The 19,131-nt window shown below is 31.4% G+C and overlaps 3 protein-coding genes across 4 annotated transcripts; 2 read left to right on the plus strand and 1 right to left on the minus strand.

Moving 5' to 3' along the window:
* Window positions 1-3,530: 3,530 nt before the first annotated feature.
* Window positions 3,531-5,969, plus strand: LOC114402445 (transcription factor IIIA-like). Its single transcript, XM_028365016.1, has 6 exons — window positions 3,531-3,761; window positions 3,897-4,031; window positions 4,541-4,832; window positions 4,964-5,202; window positions 5,316-5,459; window positions 5,553-5,969. The coding sequence occupies exons 1-6, from the start codon at window positions 3,633-3,635 to the stop codon at window positions 5,700-5,702; spliced, it is 1,089 nt and encodes a 362-aa protein (XP_028220817.1). The 5' UTR covers window positions 3,531-3,632; the 3' UTR covers window positions 5,703-5,969.
* Window positions 5,970-9,536: 3,567 nt separating this feature from the next.
* On the plus strand, window positions 9,537-10,305 carry LOC114372127. Its single transcript, XM_028329548.1, has one exon. It carries the CDS (start codon window positions 9,673-9,675, stop codon window positions 10,102-10,104), a length of 432 nt encoding a protein of 143 aa, XP_028185349.1. The 5' UTR covers window positions 9,537-9,672; the 3' UTR covers window positions 10,105-10,305.
* Window positions 10,306-12,310: 2,005 nt separating this feature from the next.
* On the minus strand, window positions 12,311-16,848 carry LOC114402454 (CCR4-NOT transcription complex subunit 9-like). 2 transcript variants are annotated; one of them, XM_028365031.1, is made up of 9 exons: window positions 16,482-16,848; window positions 16,197-16,250; window positions 15,893-15,982; window positions 15,647-15,689; window positions 14,688-14,794; window positions 14,038-14,133; window positions 13,039-13,229; window positions 12,870-12,939; window positions 12,311-12,669 (listed from the first exon to the last, which is right to left on the minus strand). In XM_028365031.1, the coding sequence occupies exons 1-9, from the start codon at window positions 16,650-16,652 to the stop codon at window positions 12,559-12,561; spliced, it is 933 nt and encodes a 310-aa protein (XP_028220832.1). In that variant the 5' UTR covers window positions 16,653-16,848; the 3' UTR covers window positions 12,311-12,558. The 2 variants fall into 2 exon arrangements, with proteins under 2 accessions (XP_028220832.1, XP_028220827.1); XM_028365026.1 differs by having other exon boundaries at window positions 16,197-16,268; window positions 16,482-16,844.
* Window positions 16,849-19,131: the final 2,283 nt, after the last annotated feature.

Below are 19,131 nucleotides of genomic sequence, written 5' to 3' on the forward strand. Positions count from 1 at the left end.
GTAAGAGCTAACCAACGGTTTCAATAGGATGTCTGTGATTGAACAAGGCCACATCCGGGTTTTGAGAGTGTATATCAATAATCCTCAAATACAAAACTTAATGCTTCTGGAATTTATGTTATGGAATTTTATGCTTTTAAGTATGGATTCAAAGATTTAGTGTTATGCAATACGATAAGGTAGAACACTGGAGTGATTTTCACATAAAAATCACTCACACTTGCTAGAAATTTAATATTCTCATCAAGTACAAGTCTCTTCCAGGTTATATGATATGCTGGTACATGTCTCCCCTCCTCAAATGAAAGTCTTTCCATACAGAGCCACAAACAATGAGTTTTTCTTCCATTTAATATCAAGTTGAATACCTTTACATATGTATTTATTGTTTTTATCATTTATAACAATTAGTTTTACCTAAAATTTGCACAGTTCATCTTCTTAAGTTAGCTTAGATAATTAAGATATAAACAATGAATGATAATTTGATTCTCGATAATGTGCTCCATCATTTTCTCATTCTATAGCTCATACGTGTCTCCCTTAAAAGATGTATCATAAGTCTTATTGTCGTCAGCTTAAAATTAAAACAGCCTCATCAATCAATGAACTTTGGATACTTCAACAGATTTAAGAATAAATGAATGTCGTTGATGTGCATAAAGCACTGTTCATAATATCCTTGAAAAAAAAAAGATTTTGTGGGGTTGTGAGGACGGGTGGAAAAATTTGTTGGGAGAGTTGAAATAAAAACCAAAACAACATAAAGGTCTAGGAAAAAAAAATATTTTGTGCACTTTTAGCAAAATGGAGGTGGGACCTTATGATGGGTAAGACTAGGTTATGGTGTGAGGTGCTTGAGTCAAAATATTGGGTGGAAAGGTTACAACTTGAATGGGTTGATAAAAAATAAACTATATTAGTGGAGATATTTGAGAGTGAGTCATGGGGATCCATCTTCTCCAAAGTGGTTTGACATTTGGTTGAGTGGAAAGTGAGGAGGGGAGACAAATTTCATTTTTGGAGTGGCCCTTGGGTGGGTGAGGAGTGTTTTTGCAAATAAATACCCTAGATTCTTTCTAAATTCTTGACTAAGAGAAGTAAAACTTGGTGATGCTGGGAGGTGGTATGGGGAGGGAGAAATTATTAGGTGACTTAGATTATCATGTCATCTACGATCTTTATCCATAATCATTAAACATGTAGATAACTTAATATTTTAAATTAATTAAGATCTCTTAAATTAAGGAATAATACAATTAATTTTTTTTTTCGCAAATACACTTTCTCTCTCCTGATAAGAAAATTTTATTGCATCCACTTTCATGCTCCTACAATTAAAAAGTTGTAAGTCATTAAACATACATTTTATATTGAAAATAATATGAGGTTTTTTTTTTACTTAAACTTATGGATGATCGAAGAGTAGGGGTGGGAATAGGCCAGGTCGACCTACAGGGGCTTACGACCTGGCCTGGATTGGCCTATTTAATTAAAAGACTAGGCTCAGGCTTTTTTAAAAGCCTATTTAATTAAATAGGTCTAGGCTTATTAAAAAGCCTTATAAGCCTGATAGGCCGGCCTATATATATATATATATATATATATATATATATATATATATATATATATATATATATATATATATTATTTTTTGGGTATAATTAATATTTTTTTTTAAACTAGCAGATTTCATTCCTATAATTAAGTAAAACTTTAATTACAAGGTGTATTCTAGAGCAAATAAAAATCATATCCTATTATCATATTACGTTCCTATACAAATCATATCTTATCATATCCAATTACGTTCTTATACAAAAATTATACTATCATATTTACGTTCCTATGCAAAAGTCATATCCTTTTTCTATCAGGTTTCTTCTTTTTTTTAATTTTCCTATTACGTTCCTAAATAAAAGATTTATTATAAAAAGGCTTTTAAAAAGGCTATCCAGGTCGAGCCAAAATAAAAGTCTTTGATAGGCTATAGGCCAGGCTCAGGCCTCAAAGATTCATCGTAGGCTAAACTCAGGCCTTTCAAAGCCTGGCCTGGCCTATTCCCACCCCTACCGAAGAAAAAAAGTCCTTAAACATACATTTTATATATAATCATGATCAAAGAAAAACCCTTGAATAAGTATCTGAAAGAAAAATAGTATTTTGATGAGGAGAAAAGTGATAGGAACCCATAAAACAACAATTTGTTTTTGTGTGAATATAAAACAACAATCTAAACAGGGTATAAAACACACGCATACACATGTACACATATGAACACACAAATTTTCACATAAAAGATTTGTCATTTTCTTTTTTGAACGGTGGTGTACAAGAATAAAATTGATGATTAAATTTATCATGCATTATTTTATATTTTATACACAATGGAGAGCACAAACTCAGTGGCTCTAACCCAAAGTGTGAGCAAGCAAAAGAGATAATTCTTGTTATGTGCAAGCAAAGTTGATTGAATAATCTAGTGTATATTTTTAACATATCATTTCTTGCCCACTGCACAATGAACAAAATTTTTGTTTTTGGATCAATTTCACAACATATGAACCATTCAACTCACATAATTTCCTACATAGTGACCTCAACCATTAAATTGAAGAATATATATTTTTAATCCTTATAATATAATATTTTTTATTTTGTTTTTATATTTTTTTAGCCTTTATAAATTATGTTTATTTTTTTTATACTTAAAGCAACTTAAATAACACTTTAACAGTGAAAAATTCATTATTTAAAGTGTTATAAGAAAAAAAAAAACAAAACAGATACAATTTACAAGGATTAAAAACAAACAAAAAATAATTTTATAAAAATAAAAAAAATAAAAACCACTAAATTATAAAAACTGCAAAATTATTTAAACCAAAAATATACACTAACACTAACAGATGAGACATGACTTGACCTTCAATTGAGATTTTGGATGAGCAAAAAGAGAATATGCGAAAGAGATCATCCAAACCATCCACTTATATATATATATATATATATATATATATATTTGAAAGTTGATTAAAAATTCCTTAATCTTAGGCTAGAATTTTTTTACAACAGATAAATTCTAATATTAGAATTAATTATAATAATAATATTAATCGGTGAAAATAAATAATCAATATTTTTACAATTGTCTGTCTTATTTCCAAAAATTAATTAAAAATTCATCTTTAAATTTTTCAATATTTTTACGCTTGGGCCAAAATTTTAAAATTTTAACAGTTACCTTAACAATACACTAACATTTTAATTAATGCAGGGTCAATCTTGATTGAGTTGAATATTTTAACGGTGAGTTTGATAGAAAAAAAAGAAAATATATATTAAAGATAAAATTTAATATTTTTATATGAAATTCACATATTTTATATTCTATTTTAATTAAAAAAATATTTTTTTTTTATTTTCATCTATTCATCTAAACACTCTAAAAAAAGATAAAATAATTATATAATTAAGTAGCGGGCATTAAACCACCCAAATTAGGAACTCTATATAATTCGTTGCCAAAAACCCTAGCTTTACTCCCTCACATTAGGAGTTTCTCCCAGAAAACACTAATCAGAGAATAGTTGGAATCTCCAATTCTTGTCTTTATCTCTTCATCAGAAAAAATGTGCGAAGCCGTAGAAATTGAAGAAAGGCCCAAATACAAAGATATCAGACGCTATTACTGCGAGTACTGCGGTATCTGCAGATCCAAAAAAACCCTTATCACCTCCCACATCAATTTGCACCACAAGGTACCCTTCTTTTTAATTTTACTTTCACTTATGCAAAAGAAAACCGTTTTCAACCAGCGTTGTTTGAATTATTGCAATTAGATCAATATGCAGGGTTATGTATGATTCTGTTGTTGACTTTTGATGTGTTTTTAGGAAGAGTATGAAAAAGCAAGAGCTAAAAGAGATCCCGAAGCAGAGGCTTCGAAATCGAACACTTGCGAGGAATGTGGTGCCACTTTCAAAAAACACGCCTATTTGTTGCAGCACATGCAAAGTCATTCACTTGAGGTATTTGAATTCTTGATTAATTATTATTTAAGAAAAATAAGTTGGATACAGTCAAACTCTAAAAGCACATAAGAAAACTGTATTTAAAAGCTATGTCTTATAGACCGTTGTGTTCCTTGAGAAACATTTGATTTGCGGAAGACAGGCTTTGTGTTGTGACTTGATTGTGCTAGTTGTTTTATAGACTGAAGATACATATTTTGCAGGAAAGTAATCTATAAGTTTCTAAAATCATTGGAAAATTATGGGTTAATAGTGTGAAGCATTGGATCCCAGAGAAAGATCTCCAAAATGCGCGAGGCAGCATATATGGACTTGATGGATTAGTATCAGGTAGGGTGACCTCCTGTGAAGCTCCATCAAGGATGCCTCGGTCACGCTCTGTTCAAAATTGAGGTTGGCTGTTTGTTCATTTGTGTTTTGTTCTTGTCAGAGCATCATGATACTTTTATGTGTGTGTGTTTTGGGTTTTAGTTTCTGGCTTTAACAGTATTTTGTGGTGGTTCCAGAGGCCATTTGTGTGTGCTGTCGATGATTGTCAGGCAAGTTACAGAAGAAAGGACCACCTGACTCGGCACCTTCTACAGCATGAAGGGAAGATTTTTAAGTGCCCTGTTGAGAATTGCAACAGTGAGTTCTCTTTGCAAAGCAATATGAAAAGACATACTGAGGAGATTCATGATGACAGTTCTACCACTACCAGTAGTGACAAAAGTCACAAACAGCATATGTGTCCAGAGATTGGCTGTGGAAAGGTTTTTAGATATGCATCACAGCTACAAAAACATGAAGATTCTCATGGTAGGTTCTGTTCCTTTAGGTGTTTTTTGTATGAATTAATGAAATTTCCATGGGATGTTTGCAAGGTGCTTGTTTATTTAGATTTGTGAAAGATGTTGGGTGCAATTTTGAATAAACCCTTTATTCCGCAGTTAATTTGGAATCAGTAGATATGGTGTGCTTAGAGCCTGGTTGCTTGAAACATTTCACTAATGTCCAGTGCCTTCAAGCCCATGTGAAGTCCTCCCATCAGTATATGACCTGTGACATTTGCGGGACAAAGCAACTGAAGAAGAATATTAAGCGTCATCTTCGATCACATGAAGCTGAAGGCAGTTCATCAGAGACCTTTCAATGCGAGTTTAAGGGTTGCAGCTGCACATTCTCAAGAGTAAGACTTGACTTCTTATTCTCTATTCTGGTCAGGAGTATACTGTAATTGAGTTCTCAATTTGGTTACAAGTTGAACTTTCGTTTAATTTGTTCATGGTTTTGTGTCAACAGAAATCTAATCTAGACAAGCATAAGAAGGCTGTGCACTTAAATGTAAAGCCTTTTGCTTGTGGGTTTCCTGATTGTGGCATGAGATTTGCTTACAAACATGTGCGAGATAATCATGAAAAAACTGCTAAACATGTTTTTACCCTTGTAAGTTCTTTTCCCTTTCTATTCCCTTTGTGCAAAAGGCTATCATAAGTGATATTGTCATAGTCACACGGCTTTGCATTGACTTTGGTTCAGGGGGATTTTGAAGAAGCTGATGAAGAGTTCAGGTCAAGGCCAAGGGGAGGAAGGAAGAGAACATGTCCCACTGTTGAAGTGTTAATTAGGAAGAGGGTTACCCCACCTAGTCAATTGGAGCATTGGTTATTTATGCAGGATAGTGAGTAGAGTGCATTTAGCACTCTGTGCTCCTATTACAAGTAGGCAAAATGTAAATTTAACATGTTGACAGGAGTATATAACATTTTGGATTATTGTTAACAGATATATAGAATTTAGGACAACGTGTAATAATGATTGATGCTTATGAGTTATGACAGATTCCATAGTGTAGCGAATCTATTAACCTTTGTACCAATTTGCAATTTAAACAACTGCTTTTGTTTATAATCTGGTTTGGAAGGTGATATGTAAGCACTCATCGGCATTTGCTTTTTGGCTGTGTTTGAATCGGTAGAAGGATATGAAAAGGAATGGAACATAATGAAATAAAAGTTTTTTATTTATTGTTTAGATTTTTTTAAATGGAATGGAAGTTTTTATTAATACATTGTCCTTTGTAGTTTGTACTAAACTAAAAATACTTTTGAAGTTTAAAAGCGTAGTGTTATTTCAAGAAACCCTTAACATTAGGCACCAAAAGAAAAGGTCCGTTGCTATGAGATCCAGCGGCTATGTGACTTATAAATCACGAGCATAAGCATATGTTTATGCCACTCTCTTCATTGGCAACCAAAATTTTCTTTTTTCCCTTGTTTAATAATAAATAACTCAATTGACTTTTTTTTAACATGGTTAACTTATTGTTTTCAAAATCATGATTTTTTTCTTCTTAAATCACTATTAACGTTTTGTATAAGTTGTTAATAATCTCTCAAAAAATAAAGTTGATTAAAAAAAACAACTCTACCCAAAAAAGAAAATTATAAGTGGTTTGAAAAGTCAATGCCTGACATCTTTTGTTATACCTGGACCTCAGTTACTGTAAAGAAAATCTCAATTGTCTTAACAAGGTGATAATACATAGAGGATCTTTTAAGTGTAAATCTCCTTCTCTAGTTTAAACATGTGAAAATAAAAAATAAAAAAAATTTCGACTTTCAATGGATGGATCCATTATTTTTTTACATTTAGTTTATAGGATTTTTTTACATTAATTATACATATACACTTTTATTATAAGAGTGTTTATAAATCAATTCAATCTAATTATAACTGAAAAAGAAAATAAAAAAAATAAAAAATCAAATAAACTGAAAATTGAAAAAATTTAAAACTGAAAAACTAAAAAATAGAATACACCAGATTTCGATTTTGATTTTGGATATTGATGCAATCCAAACTAAACTTACATATGTATAAATTTATGATATCACTTAATACATAATTTATACTTATTTATGAAAAGTATATTTGATTAAGATATATAATAACATAATTAAATGATTTATTTTAAGTTTTATTTTTTTTGAATTTTTTTTACTATCTTTAATATATTTTACCATTTATTTAATAATTTCTTCAAAGAAAGATAAAAATAAGATTACAACTCAAAACAAATTCAACCAATTGCATTGGGTTTTGGATTAAGATTTCAAAGGATTTTAAAAGACTTTTTTATGATTAAAAAGTCTTGTGGTATTCAATCAAGACTTTTATAAAATATAAACAAATCTTGTGGTATTCAATTAAGACAATAAAGATTTTTTTTTCAGGGCAACAAAATCTGTTGGTATTCAATTGAGATTTCTTACCACTTTTAAAATGTCTTTTGGTATTCAAAAGTAAATAGATTTTGATGGATTCTTTTGTGGAATGGATTTTGAGAGACTTTTTAGTTAGAAATACACATAAAATACTCCCCCAACAATCTCACCCAAACCCTTGAGACTTTTCATAATCTTCCAAAGACTTTTTCTTCTCCTACCGAACAAGACACAAACCACTACCAGGTTCATTCTCTTACAACTTTTCAATCAATTTTACCTATTTTTTTAATGGCAATCGATAGTCAATATTGTTCATACTATATGTATATTACGCAAATCAAAAGAAAAGGGTGTTGTATATGCTTCAAGATTTCGTATTCATATTGTTTTCAACGTCCAGGCAATGAATATGCATCAAAAGAATGGCAATTGATATGCATCAAGATTTCATATTGCTTTTTTTTTAGTACTGTATATGCAAATCAAAATAAAAAAACTCTTTTTTTTTTCTGTTTCTTCAACTTGTTTTTTTACAACGTCCATTATTATTATTATTATTTTCTTGTGTTATTATTAAAATGTTAATTATTAATGTGTTATTATTATTTTTTTGACAGCGTGTTATTATTATTATTATTGTGTTAATAATTTTTTAAAGGTGAGCTAAGTTCATAATCTTTTAAATATATTAATAGTTATAAATTTAGTAAATTATAATATTTGTAGTATATTAACAATGATTTTTTTTTAGTCCCACCCAAGTCACAGCAAACTTCGAGGAAAAAGTATGGTTGATTATGAGTATTTGAAGATCGTTGTTGGGGGTGGAGTTTCTAGCGGGAATAATTCTATATCAGTTGATCCAGATGATACTGATGCAACAACTTTTGAGCCAGAAAATAGAACTGTTGGGATAGAAGAATTTTCATATGATCCTAATAGTGATACATTCATAACACCAAATAACTATGAACCAGCATATCAACCTCCATCACCAAATCAACCAAGTCCACCATCCCACCCCCCTTTAGATTCAGAGGTTTCCATAGAAAAACAAAACTGTCACAAGCGAAGGAGATCCGAGTATGGAGGGAGTTCAAGCGCTGTTGGGATCAACAATCAAGGCAATGTTCTGGAAAATCTTTTTGTTGGCATTGGGACTATTACTGTGAATTTTGAAAAAATATCCAACATGATGGAGAAAAGAGAAAAAGATAGAGATAGAGATAGAGAACTTTGTTATTAAAAGGTTTAAAATTTCTATCGTTTTTATTTTCTTTATTCAAATATTATAATTTATTTATCATCTTTTTCATTCACTTTTGTAACTTCCGTTATTTTTTTGTTTAAAATGTATTAATCTTTCAAAATCTTAAAAATCCATAAAGTACTTTAAAATCTTAAAAATCTGTGTTAGAAATCCATTAAAATCTTGGGTTAAGAATCCTGATTGTAAAAAGTCTTTTAAAAAAAATCTTTTAAAATCCCACAAAATCAATACAATCCCACATAATCTTTTAAAATCTTCAAGATTGTTTTTGTCAAAATATTTTCTCAAAATCCCAATCCAATACACCCCCCTAAATCAAACCAACTGGAGAAGATATTATTAAGAAAACTGAAATTGTTGAATTGAATTTTTTTTCTTTAAAATATTTAATCTTTAAATAATAAATTACATATAGTGGGACATTGCATGCCCTAGTAGGTAAATAGTAAATAGTCTAAGTCAGAGTCTCTTTCATTGTCATTCCTGTAGTTTCTCCTTTAGAAAACAGCCACGTTTCAGTTTTCAAATCTTTTCTTGATATATATATACTATCCATTTAAACTAAGAAGAAAAAGGTATTTGTAAATAAAGGATATTACACTACATTTAAGAAATATTATACTCTTAAACATTTAATATTGACACAATATAAAATCTCATGTGACATTAATTCATTTAATAGGAAAACTTATTTGATTTTTTTATGTATAAATTTTTTTTGAGTGAATAATACCTATGGCAAGCAAATTAATTTCCGATCAATAAATTAAAAGAATCATGCTCTCTTCAGGAAAAAAAAAATATTGCCTGAGACACTTAGAATTATTGGGTAAATCACCTCCCTTATTTTGCCAATGATGTTTTATTGACTATAATCTGTGAAGATTTTCTTGGAATTTCAGCCCCCACAAATATTTTTGTTCTTTTGTTGACTGACACTGGCAACAACTCTTATACACTGATGCAAGTGACAATTTACACTGTTTGTCTCTCTGTCACACACACCACTTTCTCTATTTATATGTCCAGAACCCCGCACTTATTCCTACTTATTACTTCCTGCTACCCCTAATTATTCATTTATTCTGTCCATCTTTTTTTATCATTTATCTCATTCTTGCTTCTTGGCCACTTTAACTTCCTCGCATTCACCAGAGTCATGAACAGATTCAACAAATCTGAACTTCTAGTGCTCTTTGTCCTTCCTCTCTCAGGCCTACCTACCTTTACTTCATCTTTAACGTTCTCATCGTTGCACTTGGAACCGAAGCTGCTCTTCTCACAGATTTTGCTAAGCCTTTTTGTCACACAGAAACCTATAATTCCCCCAGAACTGTATGAACCTGAGGAAAGGGTGGAAGTAGAAGCCTCAGAACATGATGAAAAGAAGCCTAAGGTTGTTGCAAAGTCTGCTTCTGATGAGAACATTGTTGGTGTCACTGAGGTGAAAAAGTGTCCTTCAATCCCAAATCTTTTGCTCATAGGGTGTGGAGAAAGTGAAGGAGATGTGATTGAAGCAGAAGATGAGGCTAGGGGAGTTAATGGGCAAGAGTTGTTTGCAAAAGCTGAGGCCTTCATTGGGAACTTCTAGAAACAGTTGAAGATGCAGAGAGAGGCTTTATCAGGAAGCCTTTGATTAGCTTTTTCCTCTTATATCTCTAGAATAAATTGTTTCTAGGGTGTTAAATTTAGAAACACTGGTTCTGATGGTCTATTTAGTTGAGGATTCCTGGGTTTTTCACTTTTTCTCCCATGCACTGGGTTTGAACAGAATATTATCTTAAAAATTATGTTAATGATAATTTTTTATTAATTAATAATATAAATTTATTTTACATTATCAATATATAATTATTAATCTCCTTGTATATTCTACAAAATATTGTTTATAGAATATTAATTAATTATCAAAATTGTTTCATAGAATATATGAAAAATCCATGCATTTGTATATTTATATTAATATTATGCGGATAATACTAAATGTTATATCAATATTGTTTGTCAAGTATAAGTTATTTATATTAATTATAAATTAATATATTCAAAGTCATTATATATTCTATTAATATACATTTATTTTTTTAATTTTTTCAAAATCGATTCATAAATATTATTTTTTTATAAACTTTCAATTCATTTTTGGGTGTTGCCACCAACATATTCTCTACTTTAGGATATCATATGGCACATTTGGTGCCTTCCACCGATATGAAGTCTGCCACCAACATCAAGCTCAACTCTACTGCTGATGAAAATGGTACCTTGGTTGTTGAAGCACCCAAAAATAAACTTCGTGAGATTTGTGCGCTTAGAAAATGGCCTATACCAGAGTACATGTACTCTTTCACTTCAGTTGCATCTGTGAAACTTTTAATATTCCTTGTTGACTAACTTGTTTCATCTCTGCAATGGCTCACAGCATTGAAAAGGAATCAGGCCTTTCTCATGAAAAGAAATTTGTCTGTGCCGTTCAGATTCCAACTGCTGATGGTATTCTTCAAATGTCAGGGGATGAAAAATCTCGGGTGAAGGATTCAGAAAACTCTGCTGCTTCCCTGATGATTCATAATTATCTGTAGATGAGAATGGTGTTGTAATTTTTAGGGTGTCCCCATCTTCTGTTGTAATTGGGTATAGCGCAGCTTGATGGCATATGAAATCAATTTTTTTTTTACTTTGGCAATTTGTTGGTGAAATTGAAATAGCTAGATTTATATTTAAAATGGATCGGAACCATATATAAATTGAAAACTTTTTTGTTGAGACAAGTGTCAATCTATTAAGGGTCCCAACCTTGAACCTTCTTGCGACATTTGTCACGTTGTGAAGGGTCAACTTTTTTGTTGCCTTGTCTTATTTTTGTCTCTTCTTTCCCGACTCTGTCAGAAAGACACAGAAACCTCTCAATTTGTTTAGGTGGGATTTGATCAAGGAGGTTTCAATGGGTGTAGACTGAGAAGATTCTTTGATTGGTCAACGGAATGATCGAATTGGGTCTTCACTGTTATCTTGGTGAGTTTTGAGTCTCTGTTTTGCTTTCATCTTTTCTTCTTTTTTTTTTTACTGGGTGGGGGGGTTTAAATTTGAATCTAAATTTTTCCTTATTGTTGTTTTACCATTGTTGGTACTGGGATACAATTGGATTGCGTTTTTTTTTTTTTAATCTGAATATTCCATTTTATCTAACATAAAAAAATAGTGAATAAAATATAAGAAACAAGATAGATGTTTTCCATGAAATGTGAAGAGAAAATTAAACTTCACTCGTAAGACTAATAATTTATCTTAAATCATTAAAATTTAAATTGGAAAAAATGACGCTTTATTATAATTTTAGAAATTTTTAATGATTGTTATAATAATTTTTTATATAACTTCATTTTTCTTTTGCTTACTATATCATGACTTGATTAATTTAACGATTTTTATCTAATCAAATTTTAATTTTCACTTGCTTACATTTAATTAAATGAAATAAAAAATTGTTTCAATATTTTCAAATGGTATTTAAAATCTTTAAAAATGTAGATTGATAAGTATTTTTTTTCCTTTTTTATTGGCTAAAATCTATATGTAAATTAAATAGTACAAAAAATATGCAGAAAACATAACACTAGAGGATAAATATTTTACAAGAAAATACATTAGCATACAGATTATTATATATTAATATCTATCTAAATTATTAGGATGAAATTATTTTCTAAAGTTACTTCGATTTGCTGCAAACAAATGATCAGCCTAGCCTTTAAATTATTGAATTACTAAATAATAAGAAATTATAAATATTGTACTAGAGTTTAAATTATACGCGGCTCATTATTATTTCAATATTTATATTCAATCAAGAGCTCACTGTTCTCATGTATACTTCACTCCTAACATCAGACGTTCCCTTCCTCCCTTAAATAAAAAAGATAGTTCCCTTCCCATTCAATTCTGCATTCTCAATACATGCCCAACTGAAAATCCTATTTTATGCATGTAGCTAGTCGATAATTTTCACAAGTAGCAACCCCAGCAACGAGGCAAGTCTTTGTTCTCACGACCCCATCATATGATCGAAGCCTCCTCCACCTTGTAGTGCAGGAACCCGATTGACTCCAATATTATGAAGCAACTGCTGTAGCCACTTCCTAGCTGTTGGGTCTTCCTGAATAAATAAAACCAAAACCATATAAAATGTAAACAACCATAAGAACAAGAGAAAAATCTCTTAGCTCAGAAATTTGAAGAAGAGAGCGAGCTTTACTAGTTAATGCCCTACTGCTAGTCTTCAATTCACTTAATCAACTCACTTCAACCCTATTGATTAAATCAAATTTTTATTATAATAATAATAATATCACTTACACGAAGGCAACTACTGAACGTAGCATCTCTTAACATGTCCGGAAGACAGGCTCTTAATGCCTCACAAGCACTGTTTTGAAATGACCAGTTTTATTAGAAACTTGGGAAGAACGTAAAGGGCATGGGCAGGAGCACTTACAAAACTGGAGTTACTATCTACTTAACAAACCTCTGATTATCAGACAGACGAAGATAACAACGAATAATGTGCTTCAAAAGACGACATGAAGGTTGCTGAACAAGAGTTGCCACCATGTTTCCCAAAACTCGACCTACTGCATAAAAGCGCTCTGCTGTAGTGCAAATATATTTCAAACCCATTTCGTCCAACAGAATTTTTTGAACTATAAAGGTTGCAACCTGAAATGACGGAACTTCCATTAGATTACACACAATTTTTCCTTTTACAATTATTTGATAGGTATAAAAGAGGATCAGCAGATAGTGGCTAAAACAAACATGTGGCTTAGCATTTACAGGGCACCACCAAGTACAATGCAAGAGTTAAACATGTGTTATTTAAAGATTTAGATCTCAAGTATGGAGGACAGTATTTCAACCCTTGTACTACAAATACTGGTGTCGAATTGCATTTTGATACAACCAAGAGGAATGTTTGCAACACTCTCTCTAACACTCTTTTTATTTATTATTAGTTGAAATTTATTGGAAATGACAATAGTGGTTCTTACTTCTCATTTGATGAGTTTCTCTCCAAATTTAGAAGTAGAACCTACCAAAGTTTGTGATTTCCAATAAATTTCAAACAATAATAGAGTTTTAGAAGGAGAGTGTTGCTAGCACTCCTCTACAACCAAATATGTCAAGAAGAGTTTCAACAGTCCTGTGACAACCACTAATAAAACTTATATTAAGGCCAACAGTTCAAAAGATGAAAACAAGAGAGTTCTTAAATGATATGCCTCCCTAAGTTCACATAGTACCATTTGTCTTGTGCCAAGACCACTCTCCTCAGTGGTAATCCCATTAACCAGATAAATGGTATGCACCTCCTATGTAGCACTGTATTGGAACATGCATACATGTTCATCATACATACCCAAAAAAGTAGCTCAGAAAAATGAAGGAAATAAAAATCAAGTTCAATTCATCCAAACAAAATAGTTTGTCAAACCAAATTGGTTTAAAACAAGATCAGTAAACTTACAGTTTTTGACAATTCACTGCCCATTTCCATACTGCGCAGGCACAGCGGAATAATCTCTGTTGAAAGAAGGAAACTTATAACCTCTGTATCATCAACCTGGTGAAATATCAACAGAAAATAAATTAAACACGACAAAACTCAAGTATAATTGTACATGTGACAAGCAACAAAAAAAACAATAGCTTCATCCCACTAGGAAGAAATATCAACAATATCATGAAGGGCATAAAATAGTTCAGAAAATTTTGTTCCCTAATAATAGCGATGAACTCATCCTAACAAGTTGAGTTGTATGTACCTGTTACGTCATAGAAAGTTGTTACAGGATTGTATTTGAAACTTAACAGATAGTTGAAGATCTACATGAACGTTATAAGATTATAACAAGACTAATTAGTTGTGGCAACTAAACTATTTACATGTCTTGCTGTGTGCCATAGATTTATAATAATCAATAATCAGTTATTACTCTTTTCTAAATTGACATGTTAGTTGAGGTTATTGCAGTATATAGTCTTTTATGGCAACTTTTTTTGTGACAATACTTTTACTAATTGAAATTATACTCTTTTTGGCATAAATGTTGTATAAAAATTTGTTCTTCTCATAGTCAAGTGTATTCAACAACAGAATCTGCAAGGAGGTTGTACCTTCACTAAGGCACTAATGACTCCAAGAGTGGTAAGCCTCAAATACTCAAATGGTCTGGACTTACTGGTTGTATTAAGGAAGGGATACAGATATAGAGGTATATGAGCTGCAGATGAGAAAAAGGTAAGTGTAAAGAGTGAACATAGTAATATCTTTTCCCTTCAAGTGTTAATTTCAATGAGCAAAAACCCTGCTGAAACAGATATGGTAATGTCAAAGCAATCTCCTTAATTTTATATTAACAAAAAAAACAACTAATATGTCTTTCAAGTGCTCCAAAGTTTCTGTCCATGGATGCTTATGAAAGTATATTGGCAGTAAAAAATACAAATATGACTGAATGCCAAGAAAGAAGAACAAGTGGTATGACCTATAAATTGAAAGAGAGAGAAACCTCATTTTCAAGTAAGATAAAGTCCTATGACAAGATAGGCAATAATAAGAGAGAGCAAGATGCATTTAAAATTTAACTGCATGATTCTGCTTTACACTCAGAAAACATTTTAGATTATATATGGCCTTTTAACCATCATTATGAAATTTTATTGTTAACAAATTATATCTTACTATTGGGAAATACCCAAGTCCCACATTGGCTAGAGATAGTCTCAAAAGTGGGTATTTCCCAATACTTACTTTTTAATTGTTAGCAATTGGTTGCTTTTACACAGTATCTTATAACAATTTTATATTAGTGAGAAAAAAAGGGAAAATATAGTTAGGAGATGAGAAGATATCAATCATTTTATATTTATTGAACATATACCATACAAAAGCAAGGTTTGGGAACAACATCAACAACAACAAATACCACTAGGTGAAGTCAGCTACATGAATCATGCAATGCCATTTGACTCAGTTATAAACCAGATTTTCAAATATACTATGTATCATAAATGATATTATTTAGCAAACAGAAGTTTACCGTCCTTCAGATGAATAAGAAAAAAATCATTACCATTGAGGAATGGCATCCTTGTATCAAGGTGAGATGCCACACACTGTAAGAAATCCATGAGAGTAAAAGAAATGTGTTAGCAAGAATGCATTGAATAGAAAGAGAAAAAGACCCGTCAGAGTATATCTGACTGGACCATGGTTCTAAATTGCAGTCCGCAACCACAATTGCAGCCGAAATATTTTTGTTGCAGTGCTGTCCACAACCACAACAGTCCGCAATTGCAGTGTGAATTTCAATTCTCACCTGAAGAAGAGCAAGAGCATTGCACACTCGATTTGATTGTGCTGGAGTAAGGTTTGGAGGTGAAATAGCAGGGTAAATTGAAACTATTTCCTGAAAGAAAATAAATATAAAATTTTAGAAAACTATTCGAGAATATATATATATATATATAGAAGTAACTCCAGGATTTGAAAGGAACAAGGTATTCATGAAACAAAATATTAATCAGTATGGGGATATTCAGATAAATATAAAAGACAAGAAAGAAAGGCAAGTGAGAAAGAATATGAGTAATGTTAATGCAAGTCAACCAAAGCATGCATACCTGTAAAAGTGCTGCCATGGTGCCAAGAGAATTCCACAATAACGGAGCAAGATCCTGAAATAACTCCCTCTTCTAAAACATATAAAAAAAAAAAGAGAGAGAGAAAGAGAGAGAGAAGGAAAAAAATATTAACCGTGTGAGCCTTGAAACGACGACGCATGAGATAGAGAGCGAAAACAATTATACATGCTTAGCATATGGAATGCGGCGTTTTGAGTGGTGTTATACTTAATTGGACTAAATTAAACGACGCACGAGAGAGGGAAAACGACGGAAGGTAGGTACCTTGGAGAGTTCATGGAGAGCGTTTTCTCGGAGATCGGGGTTGCTGAGTTGGAGAACGAGGTGTTCCACAGACGCCATCGTCCTTGGATCCTTGGTGGTGGCAGAAGAAGAAGAAGAAGGAGCTCCAAACGAGGCGCCGCTTAAGGAGAAGGATTGGGGCAAATTGGCCATTCACTCCCAAAGAAATATGAGTGAGTGAGTGGGGTTTTGTTCTTGTTCTTGTAATGCCAACTTCCTAATTAACTATCGTCTGCGTAACGCATGCGAGGAAATGTTGCGTAGTTGAAGGAGGCTGCAACACATGATATGCTTTGCATGTCACCCTGTGTGCGCCCCTCCTAATTAATATTTCTTTCAACTTTATCATTATTAATATGGAAAATCTTTATTAGTCTTCTGTTTTTTAGAATTTCAAAGTGGAAAGTTTTTATTCAAAAATTTAACCATATATCCTCTCATAAGTTTCAATACAGCTTCAAATAATAATTAAAAAAAAATCTAATTTTAAATTTTACTTGAGGAGTTACTATTTGATTCTCTGTCGATGATACCCGGATTCACCCAAAACAATTTTAAAATGTATTTGGCTTTTGAAGAGTCGAATTTGCCTTACATTTTGAGAACATTTATCTCTTCACCTGGGTAGACAAAAAAAAGTAATAAATATATTACTAGTGAAAGAGAATAAAAGAATTCAAACCAAAAAATATTTAAAAATAATTAAAAAATAAGAGTGTCTTATTATAAATATTAGGGATTTTTTTTATAAAGAATATAGGTTAAGAGAGTTTAATGCTTCTAACTAAGTTAATTAATTTCTTCAATCGTTGTGGATTAATTTATGGGTAAGAGAGAGTTTATTTCATTTTTAACATTTTTTACTATCATTCTTTCTAATAAGATATAAATTTATGAAAGTTAGTTACCCACAAAGTTGGTGTGAATAACATTGTAACAAAAAAATATGTTAATAAATATCCATCAAATACAGAAAAATATAATTTTAAAAGGAAAATAATAATTGATTTATTAATAAAATAATTATCAGTAATAAAAAAAATTCAAAATAAAAAAGGCATGTGTTTGAAATTTGTAATTTTGATAAATTTTTAACCTGAATTTAATTAATAAATTATTAATTTATATAAGTATACGTTAAATTTGAAAATATAAATTAAAAGGTAAGGAATGGTTTTTTATTAGTAATAAATATAAATTAGAATATTAAATATATATGTTTAAAATTTGTAATTTACAAAATATAGACATTTAATGTTAATTGACAAAATATTGATTTGGATAGATAAGAAAATTTTTAAAAAATTATTGAATAAGAAAAAAATTGATATAAAATAAAAAATAAAAATTCAATCATATCATTATTGTATCAAAAACACATATTCGTCGTCTTGTAAATTGTAATGGTCATGCATAGAGAGAGAGAGATACATATTAGGCAAATGTATTATGTTTTGCGTCTCCCCCTTCCAAAATGTTTATTCCTTTGAATATGTAACAATATGTTATAGCCAGCAATCCATAACGAAGAAAATGATGATACATATTCCAATATTTCCGGTAACCATCCGTCACCTTCGGCTTCAAGCGAAAAGCCAACATCTGAAAACCAAACACCTGCCTTTCATCAATATATCCTAACAGAGATTAAAGCAATTAATAAGAATGAAATATTTCTTCTTCTTTTTTGTTAAATATATATGTGAATAGGATTTAATTAATTATCTGTGTAAATCGTAAATGCTATAGAATTATAATTGTTAGTTAGAAAATTTTGCATATTCCTAATATTTATGTTAGGACTATCAAATTCAATAATAAAAAATTGTTATACTAAATGCATATTTTAGAAAGCAAAAAATTAGCTACATTTTAAACTTTTAAAACAGATGTGGAGCATATATTAATTAAATCTTTTAAATTAAAGCTAAACCTAATTTACTACGGAATAGCTAGATCTGCAACCGAACCAAGGGTGAAGCCACTAAAGCCAGGCATATGCTTTTGAGGGATATATATAATTATTAAAAGTATATAGGATATCACCGATCTAAGATAATTCTTGTACTGTCCAGTGCTGCGACCGTTTTCATCAGTCAAGTCCTGTCGACGTTTCGAAGAGTCCTAGGATGTCCAGGGGATGGCCATACTCAATTGCATACCCAACTTTGTACACATCAGAAGGAAGGACCAATATTCTTGCATTCATGGTGTTCATATTAGCGACCGACTTGTTGGTCACAAACGCGATTTTCGAGGGTAGAGGGCTGCAACCATTTTCTGGTCTCCTTGGTGACGTTGTATGTGTGTCCATTCCCCACGTTCCGTCGCTGCGTTTAATGGCTATGATGGCTTTGGTTCCAATCATCTCCGCCCACGCTATCAACATTATTTCTAGTACGATTGATTCATTCGTCACACTGTGGTAGGACCAAGCAAACTCGATCTGCCCCCAGAGTGCTCAGTGTCTTGCGCTCTGAGATGTTCTTTTGTTGGGCTAGTTTGAGGAATGCTTCACTGCAGGGCCGAGGCCCAAAGAGAGAAAACACAGCACTGTCAAAATGGTTAATGCTAAGGTGAGTGAAGATAACATGTTTTTTCTTTGTGGTGGGAAAATATGATGCATAGAGAG

Source organism: Glycine soja, chromosome 2 (genome assembly GCF_004193775.1).
Source record: "Glycine soja cultivar W05 chromosome 2, ASM419377v2, whole genome shotgun sequence".
Taxonomy (NCBI): Eukaryota; Viridiplantae; Streptophyta; class Magnoliopsida; order Fabales; family Fabaceae; genus Glycine; species Glycine soja.